General features: G+C 43.0%; 1 protein-coding gene across 2 annotated transcripts in view; it reads left to right on the top strand.

The window, feature by feature from the left end:
- Positions 1-295: 295 nt before the first annotated feature.
- Positions 296-12,854, top strand: part of BRWD1 (bromodomain and WD repeat domain containing 1) — a 123,636-nt gene continuing 111,077 nt past the window's right edge. Inside the window, exons 1-4 of one of the 2 annotated variants that reach the window (XM_069565506.1) lie at positions 296-1,032; positions 1,144-1,202; positions 1,343-1,372; positions 1,531-1,590. In XM_069565506.1, the coding sequence (XP_069421607.1) occupies positions 984-1,032; positions 1,144-1,202; positions 1,343-1,372; positions 1,531-1,590 (198 nt within the window). In that variant the 5' untranslated portion in view covers positions 296-983. The remainder of the gene's footprint in view (positions 1,033-1,143; positions 1,203-1,342; positions 1,373-1,530; positions 1,591-12,854) is intronic. The other variant, XM_069565516.1, reaches the window with a different exon arrangement.

Raw genomic sequence — 12,854 nt, 5'->3', positions numbered from 1 at the left:
TTCCTCCCATCCCGCTTCCTATCCGGCTAAGTCATCGCCGGCCTGGACTGCCTTCCCCAATTAGCCAGGTCGACATCCTCTGCCATGTAGTGCGTTTTCTTTCACCCTTCTGGGTTTCCCCAGGACTGCGGCGGGGGGGTCTCACGATTCTATCTTCTTCCTACTGCACTCAGCAACGTGGACTCTCCGTAACGTTTGCAGTACCCTCCGAACAGCAGAGGGTTAGTGTCCGAGGCCGCCCCCCTTCCCCGCCCCCGGCTTTCCCATCCTATGACTTCCCCGCATTCCTCCTCCCGTCTCCAGGCAAAGCTTCTCGGGCCAGCGTTCTACTCTTTGCAGCTGGCATGATTTTCAGTTTTAAGGGTTTCGCGTCCTCAAAGCCAGCGTTCTTTCGTGGGGGGCAAACGCACTGGCCCCCGTTGACCGTGATGTTCTTCTGACAGCCCGAAGCCGGAGACTCCGCCGCGCCTCCTGGGCCCCCCGGCCCCGCGTCTCAGTTCTGGCTGGAAAAGCGGGAACCTGTCCCCACCCCCACCCTAGCCCCCGGCGCTGCCCCCGCCCGACCTCCGCCCCCGGCGCCAGCCCAGCCGCGCAGCCCGGCCGCCGCCTCACAATGGCCGGCCGCCGCTTCACCGCGCGCAGGGATCCCAGCCACGCGCGCTCCCCTCCCCCACCCGCCACCTCCCCGGGGCCCGACTCCTGGCGCATACAGCCTCCTCTCTGCATCCCCTGAGGTAGAGAAGAAGGCAGGCTCACTCTTCCGGGCGGGGCCCAAACGTCGTTCGTCCCTTGTCGCAGGCGGCTCCCACAGAGGAACTACTTTTTCTCCCGCGGGGGCACTACTTCGCGGAGGCGTCAGCACTGGCGGCGCGCACGGCATGGCGGCGGAGGCGCGCCTGAGGTAGAGGGACGCCGGCCCGGTCAGGCCTCGGCGCGGCCTACACGCTTTGCTCGCCCGCTCCCGCCCCAGCTCCCGCCCGGCCATGGCGGAGCCCTCGCCCGCCCGACGCCCGGTGCCTCTCATCGAGTCGGGTAAGACGCGCAGCGCCCGCGCCCTCTCCCGGCGCCCCCGCCCGGGCCCCGGCCCCCTCTCCTCCGCCGCGGTCTCCCCGTCTCCTGACTGGTCTCCCCGTTTCTCCGCAGAGCTGTACTTCCTCATCGCCCGGTACCTATCGGCCGGCCCATGTCGGAGAGCCGCCCAGGTGAGTGCGGGCCCGCGGGCGGTGGCCGCGCTCCGGGAGCCCCGGCCCCGCCGCGGCCCGGGGTCGCGGGAGGAGGGCGTCGGGTGGACCGGGGTGCGGCCCCCGCCCTCCTAACTGCGCGTCTGTCTCTTCGGCTGCAGGTGTTGGTGCAGGAGCTGGAGCAGTATCAGGTCTGTGCTTGGCTGCTTTCTCCGCGTCCCCCGCCGGCCCTGCCCGGGGGCCGCTCGTCCGGCTCCCCGGCGCCCCCGCCCCTGCCCCGCCGCCCCCCGCCCCCACACCCCTCCTGCCCTGCGCGGTGGTCAGTCGTGTGCGTCTCGGGTCTTTGCAGTTGCTGCCGAAGAGGTTGGACTGGGAGGGCAACGAGCACAACAGGAGCTACGAGGAATTGGTGAGACTTTTGACATTTCCATCCCGATGTTTCCCAGCGCCCGCCCCCCCTCCCCGCCCCCTTTTCGGGGCTCCGGCTGGAGGAACGAAGTGACAGAGCGGCGCTCGGAGGGGGCGGGCAGGCGGCCGGGGAGCCAAGGGGACGGCGGTACTTCCCCCCGTAGGTTTTGTTTTGTTTTGGGGTGGCTGGTTGGTTTGGGCAGGAAACGGCCCCGGGGGCGGCGGGGGTAGGTGGGGGCGACCCTGTTCCGCGGTTTGTGGCCGGGTGGGTCCCCAGGTGCGGTGAGTCTGGTGAGAGCCGGGGGCGCGCCACCCAGTCAGCGAGCTGCTCTCATCGGTGTTTCTTCGGATCCGGACTTGTAACTCGACCTCTGATTGGTCTTCCTCCATTTGCCCCTCCCAGATCCTCCAACCACTTGTTCCTAGGAATAGAAGCGTCTCAAAGGTGGAGAGAGGTTCCTCTCTCGGAACATTTTTCTTTCTTTTTCCCTCAGCAGAGTAATAAAAATCTTGCTGCTGTGAGACTCTGCCACTCCTCCAGTACTTTTGCCTCTCTAAACTGTGCTACACTTGTTGAGTGCCTCAGGAAACTTACTTTTATGAATTTTTAATATTGCTCTTTGCTGTGTATAACTGAATGTAGGCCCTAACGATGCAGCTTCTCTTGCTGGAGCACCAGTAACATGGATTACAGTTCTCTTTTCATTGTACTTTGTCATCTTTTTTAGTTGCTCTCACAGTATATGATTTGGTTTGAGCCACTTTTTAGTCCTTAATGAAATTAAGTATTTCTCAGGAAAATTTTTTTCTGACTTGTGTTAGGACAAAGGATTTTCTTTAGTTGCATATTCAGCGTCTTGTACGTGCAAAACAGCTGAGAGAAAAAGAGCTGAGTGATCTTTTACCGCAGTTCTAACAACTGCAAGTAGAAGTAGGCGTTAATATAGAATAACATCACCATTCTTAAATTATATAAAAGAACAGAAATAGAAGGATTTGTTATCTATATATGAAGTTTTTTTTTAAACCTTTGTTGAAGTATAGTTAATTTACAACATAATTTACAGTGTTGTGATAATTTCTGCTGTACAGCAAAGTGATTGTTACACATATGTATATTTTCATATTCTTTTCCATTACGGTTTGTCACAGGATATTAATTATAGTTCCCTGTGCTGTACAGAAGTACCTTGTTGTTTATCCATCCTAGATAAATCAGTTTGCGTCTGTGAATCCCAAATTCCTGGTCTGTCCTTCCCCTACTTCCACCTCCTCTTTGGCAACCACAAGTCTGTTCTCCGTGTTTGTGAGTCTTTATGCTTGATAGATACTGAACAGTTAAGTGTTGATACTTAAAGCTGGGTGAATGTAACAAAAGATTCTATTTTAATTGCCAGTTTTAATATTTCCCTTCCTAGAGTTTTTTGAAGCAAACTCTTAAAGTATTTTCAAGAAAGGGAGTTGTAAAATTCTTCATCATGGCAGAGTTTTTAATGTTTTCTTGAGTTTGGCATCTTGAACCTTAAGGGAATATTTAAAGGATGTTTTGCTCCTGTTACTAGGTGCAAACAGTGTGTCTGTTCAGCAGAAAAACATAATTTTTGAAAAATTTTTTTTTGTTGAATTGCAGTGTTAATTACTGCTGTACAGTAGAGTGACTCGGTTACACACATATATACATTCCTTTTCATATTCTTGTCCATTATGGCTTCTTGCAGAATATAGATAGTTCCCTGTGCTGTACAGTAGGACCTTGTTTATCCATTCTGTATGTACCAGTTTGCATCTGCTAACCCCAAACTTCCAATCTAACCCTCTCCCATCGCCTCTCCCCAGCAAAGCATTATTGATAAGACGTGCAGCTATGTTACTGAGGATAAAGTTGTTTACAGTTTGAAATAAGCATGATGCTATAACTACTGGGAAAGTTACATTAAAAATAGATTGATGTATTTTTTGGCTTTTCCTGTTAGTACTGCTTAAAACTTAGAATTCTGCTTTCAGGACTTCCTGGTGGTCCAGTGGTTAAAACTCTGTGCTTCAACTGAGATCCTTCATATGCTGCACAGTGTGGCCAAAAAAATAAAAATAAAATTCCACTTTAAAGTATTTGGAATCTTGCTCTGTGATGTATCCCTGTGATGTGGCTCTGACATATGTTTTCTCATTGCCTGGATGATTTGTCTGGTGAGGATCCTCTGTCTCCTTTACCTTCCTCCTGCCTCCTTTCCCAGCACTAAGTGGTAGACAGTGAGCTTTCTGTGTAGAGAATTAATTCTTTTGTAACGGGTGTGTGAGTAGCTTCTAGTTCTCCAAACTCTTTTTTCTCTTTAAAAATATATATTTTTAAGTATTCCAGGTGGCACTAGTGGTGAAGAACACTCCTGCCAATGCGGGTTTGAACCCTGGGTCAGGAAGATCCCCTGGAGGAGGGCATGGCAACCCACTCCAGTATTCTTGCCTGGAGAATCCCAGACAGAGGAGCCTGGCAGGCCACGGTCCTTATGGTTCAAAAAGAGTCAGACATGACTGAAGCGACTTAGCAGGAACACATTCAGATATACACAAATGATAACAGTGTAACGAGTGTCCATATTATAAATTCATTACCAGTTTGCTATATTTTTCAATATTTGCCTTGAATTGGGCTTCAGACAAGGTTCATGCATCACACTGAAATGATCTTAAATCTTTCTATCTTGCATAGTTTTTTTTTCCCCCTGTGCTGTAGATCTACTGAAGATACTTGAGTTATTCTGTAGAATATTTCACGTTTTGGTTTTATCTGATTCCTTATAAAGTTGTTTATTCCTTTTTCTCAGTAGTTCTGATTCTTGGATCACAACCATCTAGAAAGCTTTATAAAATCTGCCCAGACTGTGCCCCAGACCACTTAAATCAGAATCTTTGTGGTGGGACTGACTGAACATCAATATTATTTTAAAGCCCTTCAAGTGATTCCAGTATCACTGTCTGCACAGCTGCAGTTTATCTTAGACTTGTGACTGTGCTGCTAGTCCAGCTTGTGCTTTGGAAGCAAGACTATTTTTGGTATTTTCTTAGGAAAATTGGAACTAGTTATCTCTCAATACCAACTCTGCATTAGCAGTTGAGCCTGTGAATTTTCATGTAATTTTTATGAGTTATAGGTGGTAAAGAAAGGGGAAGAATGAAATAGAAGCATAGAATTGGGCATGAGAAAGGTTTGTAAAGGAGGGCTGTATTTGAAAAGGGGAGAGAGATTTGGTATACTTTGTAATTGAGTGACATGATAGATCAATTTTTGTAGGCCAGTCTCTTCCTTAAGCAGGGGGGGAAAAAAAATCAAGATTATTAAATTGTAGACTATCATTAGGGGGTTTATTGCCATTAACTTTTTTTTATTTGTTTGGTCATGTTTGAGTAGACCTTTTGTGTAAGGAGAACACTTCAGAGTTATTTGTATTGAAATCAGTGTTTGGTTTATTAGAATTGTAAGTAGTCATTTTTCTTAAACCTTTAAGTTCATTTACATATCTTATAAATCTAGTAATATGTAGAAACCAGTATATTTATTTTTACATTTTGATTAGTGTTTGATTTGTCATGAAAATTTAATCTTAAAATATTTCACACCACTTAAAAGATATTAACACCACTTAATTAAATTTCCTTAGGGGTTTCCACTCTCTATTTACAATGATGGTTTTGATCTGTAGAAGGCTCTATATGGCACATTTAGATCTAAGCATAATCTTTCTAATAATTTAAGTGTTTTAAATATATTTTAAAGTTATCGTAGTAGATTATTTTTTATTCTTTAAAACATTAAAAATAGTTCAGTAAGTACAACATTTGTTAGTATATCAGAATAACTGTGATTTGTACAAATATATCTCTGCTTCTTTTCTTCACTTCTACTTATTTGTCAACATTCCTCAGTTTACGAATTCACTCTTCAAATCAAGGCGAGAGTGGTATAACCATCTTGAACTTCTTACTGGATTGAGGACTCAGGTCATGTTAGAAGATTCTAACCCAAGATGTGAAATTCAGGTGCACCGCCAGATAGACTCTATTGGAGTCTAAAGTTGAAACTTTTTTCTTTTTTTTATAGCAAGGCTATTTACTCATTTGAAACAAAACTCCCAGGACTTCCCTGGCAGTGGTTAAGACTGTGCTTCCACTGCAGGGGTCACGGGTTCCATCCCTGGTCAGGGAACTGAGATCCTGTATGCTGTGTCAAACAGCCAAAAAATGAATAACTAAAATGATATAACTGTGTATTCCAAATCTGTATTGCAAGTAGTCACATTACCATTTTTTTTTGCTCATTGTGGATTCTAAAGACCCTTTATCCTGAGTGCAGCCTTTTTTTCCCCTCTCCATATGGATTCTGCATTTTCTTTGCACTTGACTGTAGAGATCTGTCCTTCTGTAGGCATTTCATTGATACCACTTGGGAACACTTAGTGATCATAACAGTGTGATAAGCTGCAGTCTAGCAATAGGGCAGTGTTAAGTTAGAAATTTGGGCTGTAATCCTGCCTTTCTGGTTGCTTACTACATTTTCTTGTTCATTTGCTAAGCTGTGTCTGACTCTTTGCGACCCCATGAACTGCAACATGCCAGGCTTCCCTGTTCTCCAGTGTCACCTGGAGTTTGCTCAAGTTCTTGTCCACTGAGTGAGTGATGCTATCCAACCTTGATGCTATCCAACCATTTCACCCTCTGTTGTCCGCTTTTTTCCTGCCCTCAATCTTTGCCAGCATCATGATCTTTTCCAATGAGTAGGCTCTTTGCATTAGGTGGCCAAGGTATTGGAGCTTCAGCACCAAGTCCTTCCAATGAATGTTCAGTGTTGATTTCCTTTAGGATTGACTGGCTTGATCTCCTTGCAGTCCAAGGACTCTCAAGAGTCTTCTTCAGCACCACAGTTTGAAAGCATTAATTCTTCAGTGCTCAGCTTTCTTTATGGTCCAACTCTCATATCCATACATGACTACTGGAAAAACCATAGCTTTGATACATGTAATCTTAGGTGAATTATTTAATCTCTACCTCAGTTCTTTGATCTGTATAACAATAAAAAGTGTTGTAAAAATACTGAAAAAAATGATTTTGCTGTGCTGGGCACACAGTAGTAATCAGTAGTATTTATGAGTGATAACACTGATGGGACATTTAAGTCATAATGTGTAGACTTCCCCTTCACCTAATTTATATTTGTAGTGTTTTGTGAAATAACAAAATACAGTCTGTGAGCACTAATACGTGGGCTTATGATACTTGGTTTTTACCCTTATGAATGACCACAAAGTAGAATGGAGAATGGCAGTCTCTCTAGCTTGGTGCCGAATTATGGTAGTGATGCTGCTGTCTGAGCCACTTAGCCTTGGCTGTGCTACTTTTTTCTTTGGTCTCCGCAACTTATTTTAATATTTCTTTTAATGAAAGTTTGTTGACAATGATTTTAGTTTTCCTTTTTGGTTTGAAAACTTGTTTTGATTTTATTAAATGCATTTTTTTTTTAAGCTGTGAAATTCTGGTTGCTTAGTTCTGTTTGTTTTTTTTTCTTTCAGCACATTAGTATTGAAAAGCCAGCAGTTTTACTGTTTCTTCTTTTAAGATGTGTGTGTTTTTAATTAATTTGGCTGTGTTGAGTCTTAGTTGTGACACCTGGGCTTAGTTGCTTTGAGGCATTTGAGCCGATGTCCCCTGCATTGTAAGGTGAATTCTTAACCACTGGACCACCAGGGAAGTCCCAGTATAATGTTTTTCCCTATGGTTGCTTTTCAAGATTTTCATTTTGTTTTTAATTTTCAGAAGGTTTATGTGATATACCGTAGTCATTATCACTGTATAACAAATTGTCTGAAACTTAGTGAATTAAAGCAGCACAAATTTAATAATTTATTTATCTATTTATTTATTTCTATTTGGTCATGCCACACAGAATGTGGAATCTTATTTGCCCGACCAGGGAAGGAACCCATGCCCCCTCCATTGGAAGCACTGAGTCTTAACCACTGGATCTAGGTGCAGTGAGAGGGCTTCTCATTGCAGGGGCTTCTCTTCTTATGGAGCACCCGCTCTAGCACCTGTGGCCTTAGAAGTTGCATCTTCTGGGCTCCAGAGCTCAGGCTCAGTGGGTGAATGAGTGAAGTCGCTCAGTCATGTCTGACTCTTTGCAACCTCATGGACTGTAGCCTACCAGGCTCCTCTGTCCATGGGATTTTCCAGGTGAGAGTACTGGAGTGGGTTGCCATTTCCTTCTCCAGGGGATCTTCCCAACCCAGGACTTGAACCCAGGTCTTTTGCATTGGCAGGCAGATTCTTTACCGACTGAGCTATGAGGGAAGCACAGCCACCAGGGAATTCCCACAGATTTACTGTCTCAAAGTTTGTCAGAAGTCCAGGCACAACTGAGCTGAATCCTCTGTCTCCATCTCTCAAGGTTGCACTCAAAGTGTTGGCCAGAGCTGGTGTTTCCACTGAAAGCTTGACTGTGGAAGGAGCTGCTTCCACATTCACATGGTTTTTGGCTGGGTTCAGTTCCTGGAGTGGACTGTTGGGCTGAGAGCCTTGACTCGATTCCTGGTTGGCTCTTGGCTGCCCTCAGCTCCATACTAACTTAATCTCTCCAACCTAGCAATTTACATTGTCGGAAGATGAAAGCCGACAAGGTGGTAGCCTGCAGGCAAGACAGAAGTCACACTCTTTTGGAAGCTAGTAATCGGACACGACTGAGCGACTGAACTCAACTGAATGGATATGTTACCCAGTGTTAGTACTCTGTTGGTTAGAAATAAGCTACTCATGGGGAGGGGACTCACAAGTCTGTGAGTACCAGAAGGTGGAGATATTGGAGTCCATGTCAGAAACTGCCTACCACATGTGCCTAGGTGGATTTTTTTTTTTTTTTGTCACTTTAAGGTTCTCTGAGCTTCTTAAACCTGTAGGATATCAAGTAGTTCAATGAATAGCTTAAAAGTCCCATGTAGAAAGGATGGAAGCATGGGGCAGAGTAAGTATTTTGAGGAGATAATGGCTGAACATTTTCCAACATCTTGGCCAGCTCCAGGTCTGCTGCTGTTGGCCACTCCTTCTCTTGACCCTGGGTCTCATGTTTTGTTGTGTTTTTCATCACCTTTTGAAGTATATTGGGCCTTTTTACATTAAAAGAGTAGTTTAGTCAGTGTCCATAAATAAGGTACTTGGACTTTCCTGGTGGTCCAGTGGTTAAGAGTCTGTGTTTCCATTGCATAGGGCAAGAGTTTGATCCCTGGCTGGGGAACTAAGATCCCACATGCTTTCAGATGTGGTTAAAAAAAAAAAAAAAAGTGCCTCTCACCCCTCCCCCCCCCCGCACCCCCCCCATCCCCTCGCCCCAGACTATTAGTGTGGGGTTGGGTCAGTCTAACTTGATCATCTCTGACTTTTGTGTGACTTTAATTGCATTCATTTAATAACTGGCTTACGTGTTTTGAGGGTGGGATTAAGACTTTCTTTTTCAGCCGATTTTGAAATTTGGGCCCTAGTGAGATTCTTGGGAGGTCATACTTTATGGCCCAGTTGCCAGCTTTCCATACTTCATAAGATCATGTACTGTTTTATAGTCCAGCTGCCTACTTGTTGTTTGATGAAGAGTTCTCTTTGCTCTCTAGTTCAGCCATTGGCTTTCTACCTTGAACTATCCCTACCCTTAGGAGGTGTCTCTCCCACCTGCTCTGCATCCAGTTTTTGGTCCTATGTAGTTGGTGAAGGCTTATGGAAGGGAATGGGAGTGGGTGCCACTTACTCTGAGGAAGCTCCTTAGCATTCTCATCACTTGTGCGAGTCTGCAGGCAGCTGTTTAAAGGTTTGGCAGATTTTTTCTTTTTCTTGTCTGTGTCAGTTCTTCCTGCCTGTCTGCTAGGGATGAAAACAGCTGAAGTCTTGTTTTCTGTTCACAGAAGGGCTTATCAGTTTCTGGGGTTTAGTTAACTTAGATTTGTTTCCTTAGCTCTGTGAAGGGGAGATATTGATAAAAGTTATTTTAAAGATAATCCAACTTGTTCTCACTTAAAAAAATTGCTTTTGGTTGCACTGGGTCTTCATTGCTGAATAAGGGCTTTAGTGTGGTGCTTGGGCTTCTCATTGAGGTGGCTTCTCTTGTTGCAGGACATGAGTTCTAGGCATGCAGGCTCAGTACGTGTCGCACACAGGCTTCATTGTTTGGAAGCATGTGGAATATTCCCAGACCAGGGATCAAACCCCTGTCCCCTGCATTGGTAGACGGATTCTTAGCCTCTGGACCACCAGGAAAGTCCCAGCTTGTTCTCATTTTTAAGGTGAGAATTAGTTGGGAGGTGTAGTAAGCTAGTGTATACAGAGTTTTTACAACAGTGTCAGATAATAATCGCTATGTAAGTATTAGCTGTTATTAATGTAATGAATTAGTCAAAACCTTTAAATTCTTAGACATGTACATTATAAATATTATTACCTCTTGTTATTTTTGTTAATGTGGAATCTGAAGTCCTAGTGAGTACTTTGTCCGGCTTTCCCATAACTAGTTAGATGTAGAGTTAGAACTGTTAATCGTATTTCCTGTGGATCTGGAGAGTCCCTGACCCCCTTTTTTCTGGTATCTGTTAGTTAAATTATCATTGGTTCACTTGAGGCCAGGTTCTAGATGGAGAGACCTTTGCCTGAGAAAGACCTTGTGGTAGAGCCTCAATTTAAAGCCTTAAAATTTGCCCTTATTTTTATGTAAATATTTGAAGATATTGGTAGTGACCTTTCTATAGGTATTACAAACTGGTATGTAATTAGTTCATTAGCTTTTGTGTGTGAACTATGACTAAAAATTGGGTTAATGTTAAAGCTTGCTTACGTTCATTGTAGAATATTTAGAAAATGCAAAAGCAAAGAGAAAATGAAAAAAATCACTAAAATGAGAAGTGTTTATTTTTCTTTATGCATATAATCTAACAAAACTGGGGTAAAAAAATTAATTCCTTGCCATTTCTTTGGAAAATTTTACCTATTTGCTTCTTGGATGTTTAGTTTCCAAATTTTTCTATTAGTGATTCTGTGAATATCAAAATGAGATCTTTGTATTTATTAATCTATGTACATAATTGTCCCTTGTAATAAATTTCTAGAAATTTAATCATTGAGGAAAATGGTTTACTGACTGCCCTGGTGGCTCAGCTGATAAAGAGTCCGCCTGCAATGTGGGAGACCTGGGTTTGATCCCTGGGTTGGGAAGATCCCCTGGAGAAGGGAACGGCAACCCACTCCAGTATTCTGGCCTGGAGAATTCCATGGACTGTATAGTCCATGGGATCACAAAGAGTCAGATATGACTGAGTGACTTTCACTTCACAAAATGGTTTACATTTTATAATGTTTGATTTGTTCTCCTTAGGTTTCTTCCTGTTTTAACTTTTGACTGTTGTATGCAGTAATACACTGATTTCATACCCACATAACCTTTTTCATCTCTGTTAATTTGATGGATAAAATAGTACTCATGGTTAAGGTTTGAGGCATTTTTTGCCAAGTACTGCACAGAAGAGCTTTAACCTTTGTATTTTCTCTCTTAGTTTTCTCAGCAACCCTATTACCTTACATGTATCATGATTTCCTGTTTAAAATGAACTTGGAAGAGACAAGTAACTTGGATGAGGTTATGTTTATCTAAGCTGTATGCCGTACTTTTTATGTTGACTATTCATTCAGTAATGCATGGTGCATTTATGCAATAAATAAGTATCTGCCATATTCAGAGTTCGGGGGATACCAGTCTGGAGGAGATGGACAAGGCTCCTACATTTATGGAGCTGACCCCTTGGGGTGTAACTGACCAGGAGCAGCAGACCAGTTACTGTAATACAAATTCAGACCAGTGATGGGGATCGGGAAGGGAGGGTGAAAGGAGATAGCTGATATTTAAGGAATGGTGAGGGAAAGCTTTTTTCGATGGGATAACATTTGACCTGAAGGATGAAAAGGAGCCAGCTATGTGAAGATCAGAAGAAAGTGTGGTCACCGTCAGCCTTAACCTGCCTAACCTCTGACCCCATAGTTAAATGTCTAGGATTTTTTAAAAAGAAGTGAGTTTATTGGCTGTTGGTAATCATCTTTTTTGAATTGCCTTTTTATATCTTTTATCTGCTTTTCTACTACTGTCTTACTGTTTTGTAAGTGTTCTCCATATATATGTATGTATATAGATAGGTTATTCTTTAGTCTGTCACTTGTTCTGAATTCCTTTTTCTAGTTTGCAGGTTGCTTTTTAGTTTTCTTTGGGGGTTTTTCTTTCTTTTTGGTGGTTCAAGATTTTTAATATTTTGTATCTCTTAATCTTTATTTTGCCTTTATGGTTGTCCTTAAAGCCTTTCTGTACAATAAAATTATATAAAGGCAGTATTATATATCCATTTATATCTTTTCCTATGCCATTTATAATTTCTTTTGTAATGTCTTTCTGTAGAGTGTATTTTAGCATTTGGTTAGTATGATGTATTTGAGTCTAGCCTTTTCCAGTTTGTCAGTCAGTTAACGAGTACCATTTGAGTCATCTTTCTCTGTAGAGAATGCAGTCGTCAGTATTTTCTAAGTTCTTTCTGACTTTCCTCCACAATCTCTTTCTGTTCCTGTGACAGTCTGTACTGTTTTAATGAAGGTGATCATTACATACTAGGGAATTGGCTCTGAACTGTAACTTAACCAATAGCTGTGAAGCCATGGGTCCTTTCTGGCTTTTTATTTGGGAATTAATATTTCCGTTTTGAGTGTTTAATTGCATTTACCTAGTATTTCAGACATTTCTGGGCTTAGCAGCTGAACCTTTGAATTTCCATCAACTACATTTCTTTCATATGACTCTGTAAACTCTTGATTTATGTTTGTATTGTATTTTATAAATTTGTTTTAAAGATGTAGCTAATATGAATAGGTTTTATTTCTTTTGATCATTTGAAATAGGTACAGACTTTTGGGTGAAATAATGAGCTCAGACTGACTAGGAGATGTTTTGCCTTAATGTTGAAATCTGGTCTTTAGTATGTATATGTGACTGAAATTATTTGACCAAGAACTTTTATTATTTCATATCTTCTGTAGGCTGTAGTTTTGTAAAATTCATATGTTTAAAAGTGCACCTGTATTGGGAATTCCCTGGTTGTCCAGTGATTAGGACTCTGCGCTTCCACTGTGAGGGTTACAGGTTGGATCTCTGGTTGGGGAACTAAGATTCCACAAGCTGTGTGGCCAAAAAAAAAAGTGTGCTGGTCT

The sequence above is a fragment of the Ovis canadensis genome, chromosome 1, assembly GCF_042477335.2.
Source record: "Ovis canadensis isolate MfBH-ARS-UI-01 breed Bighorn chromosome 1, ARS-UI_OviCan_v2, whole genome shotgun sequence".
Classification (NCBI taxonomy): Eukaryota; Metazoa; Chordata; class Mammalia; order Artiodactyla; family Bovidae; genus Ovis; species Ovis canadensis.
Note: the sequence above shows the minus strand (reverse complement) of the source record. Positions and strands in the feature narration are given on the sequence as shown.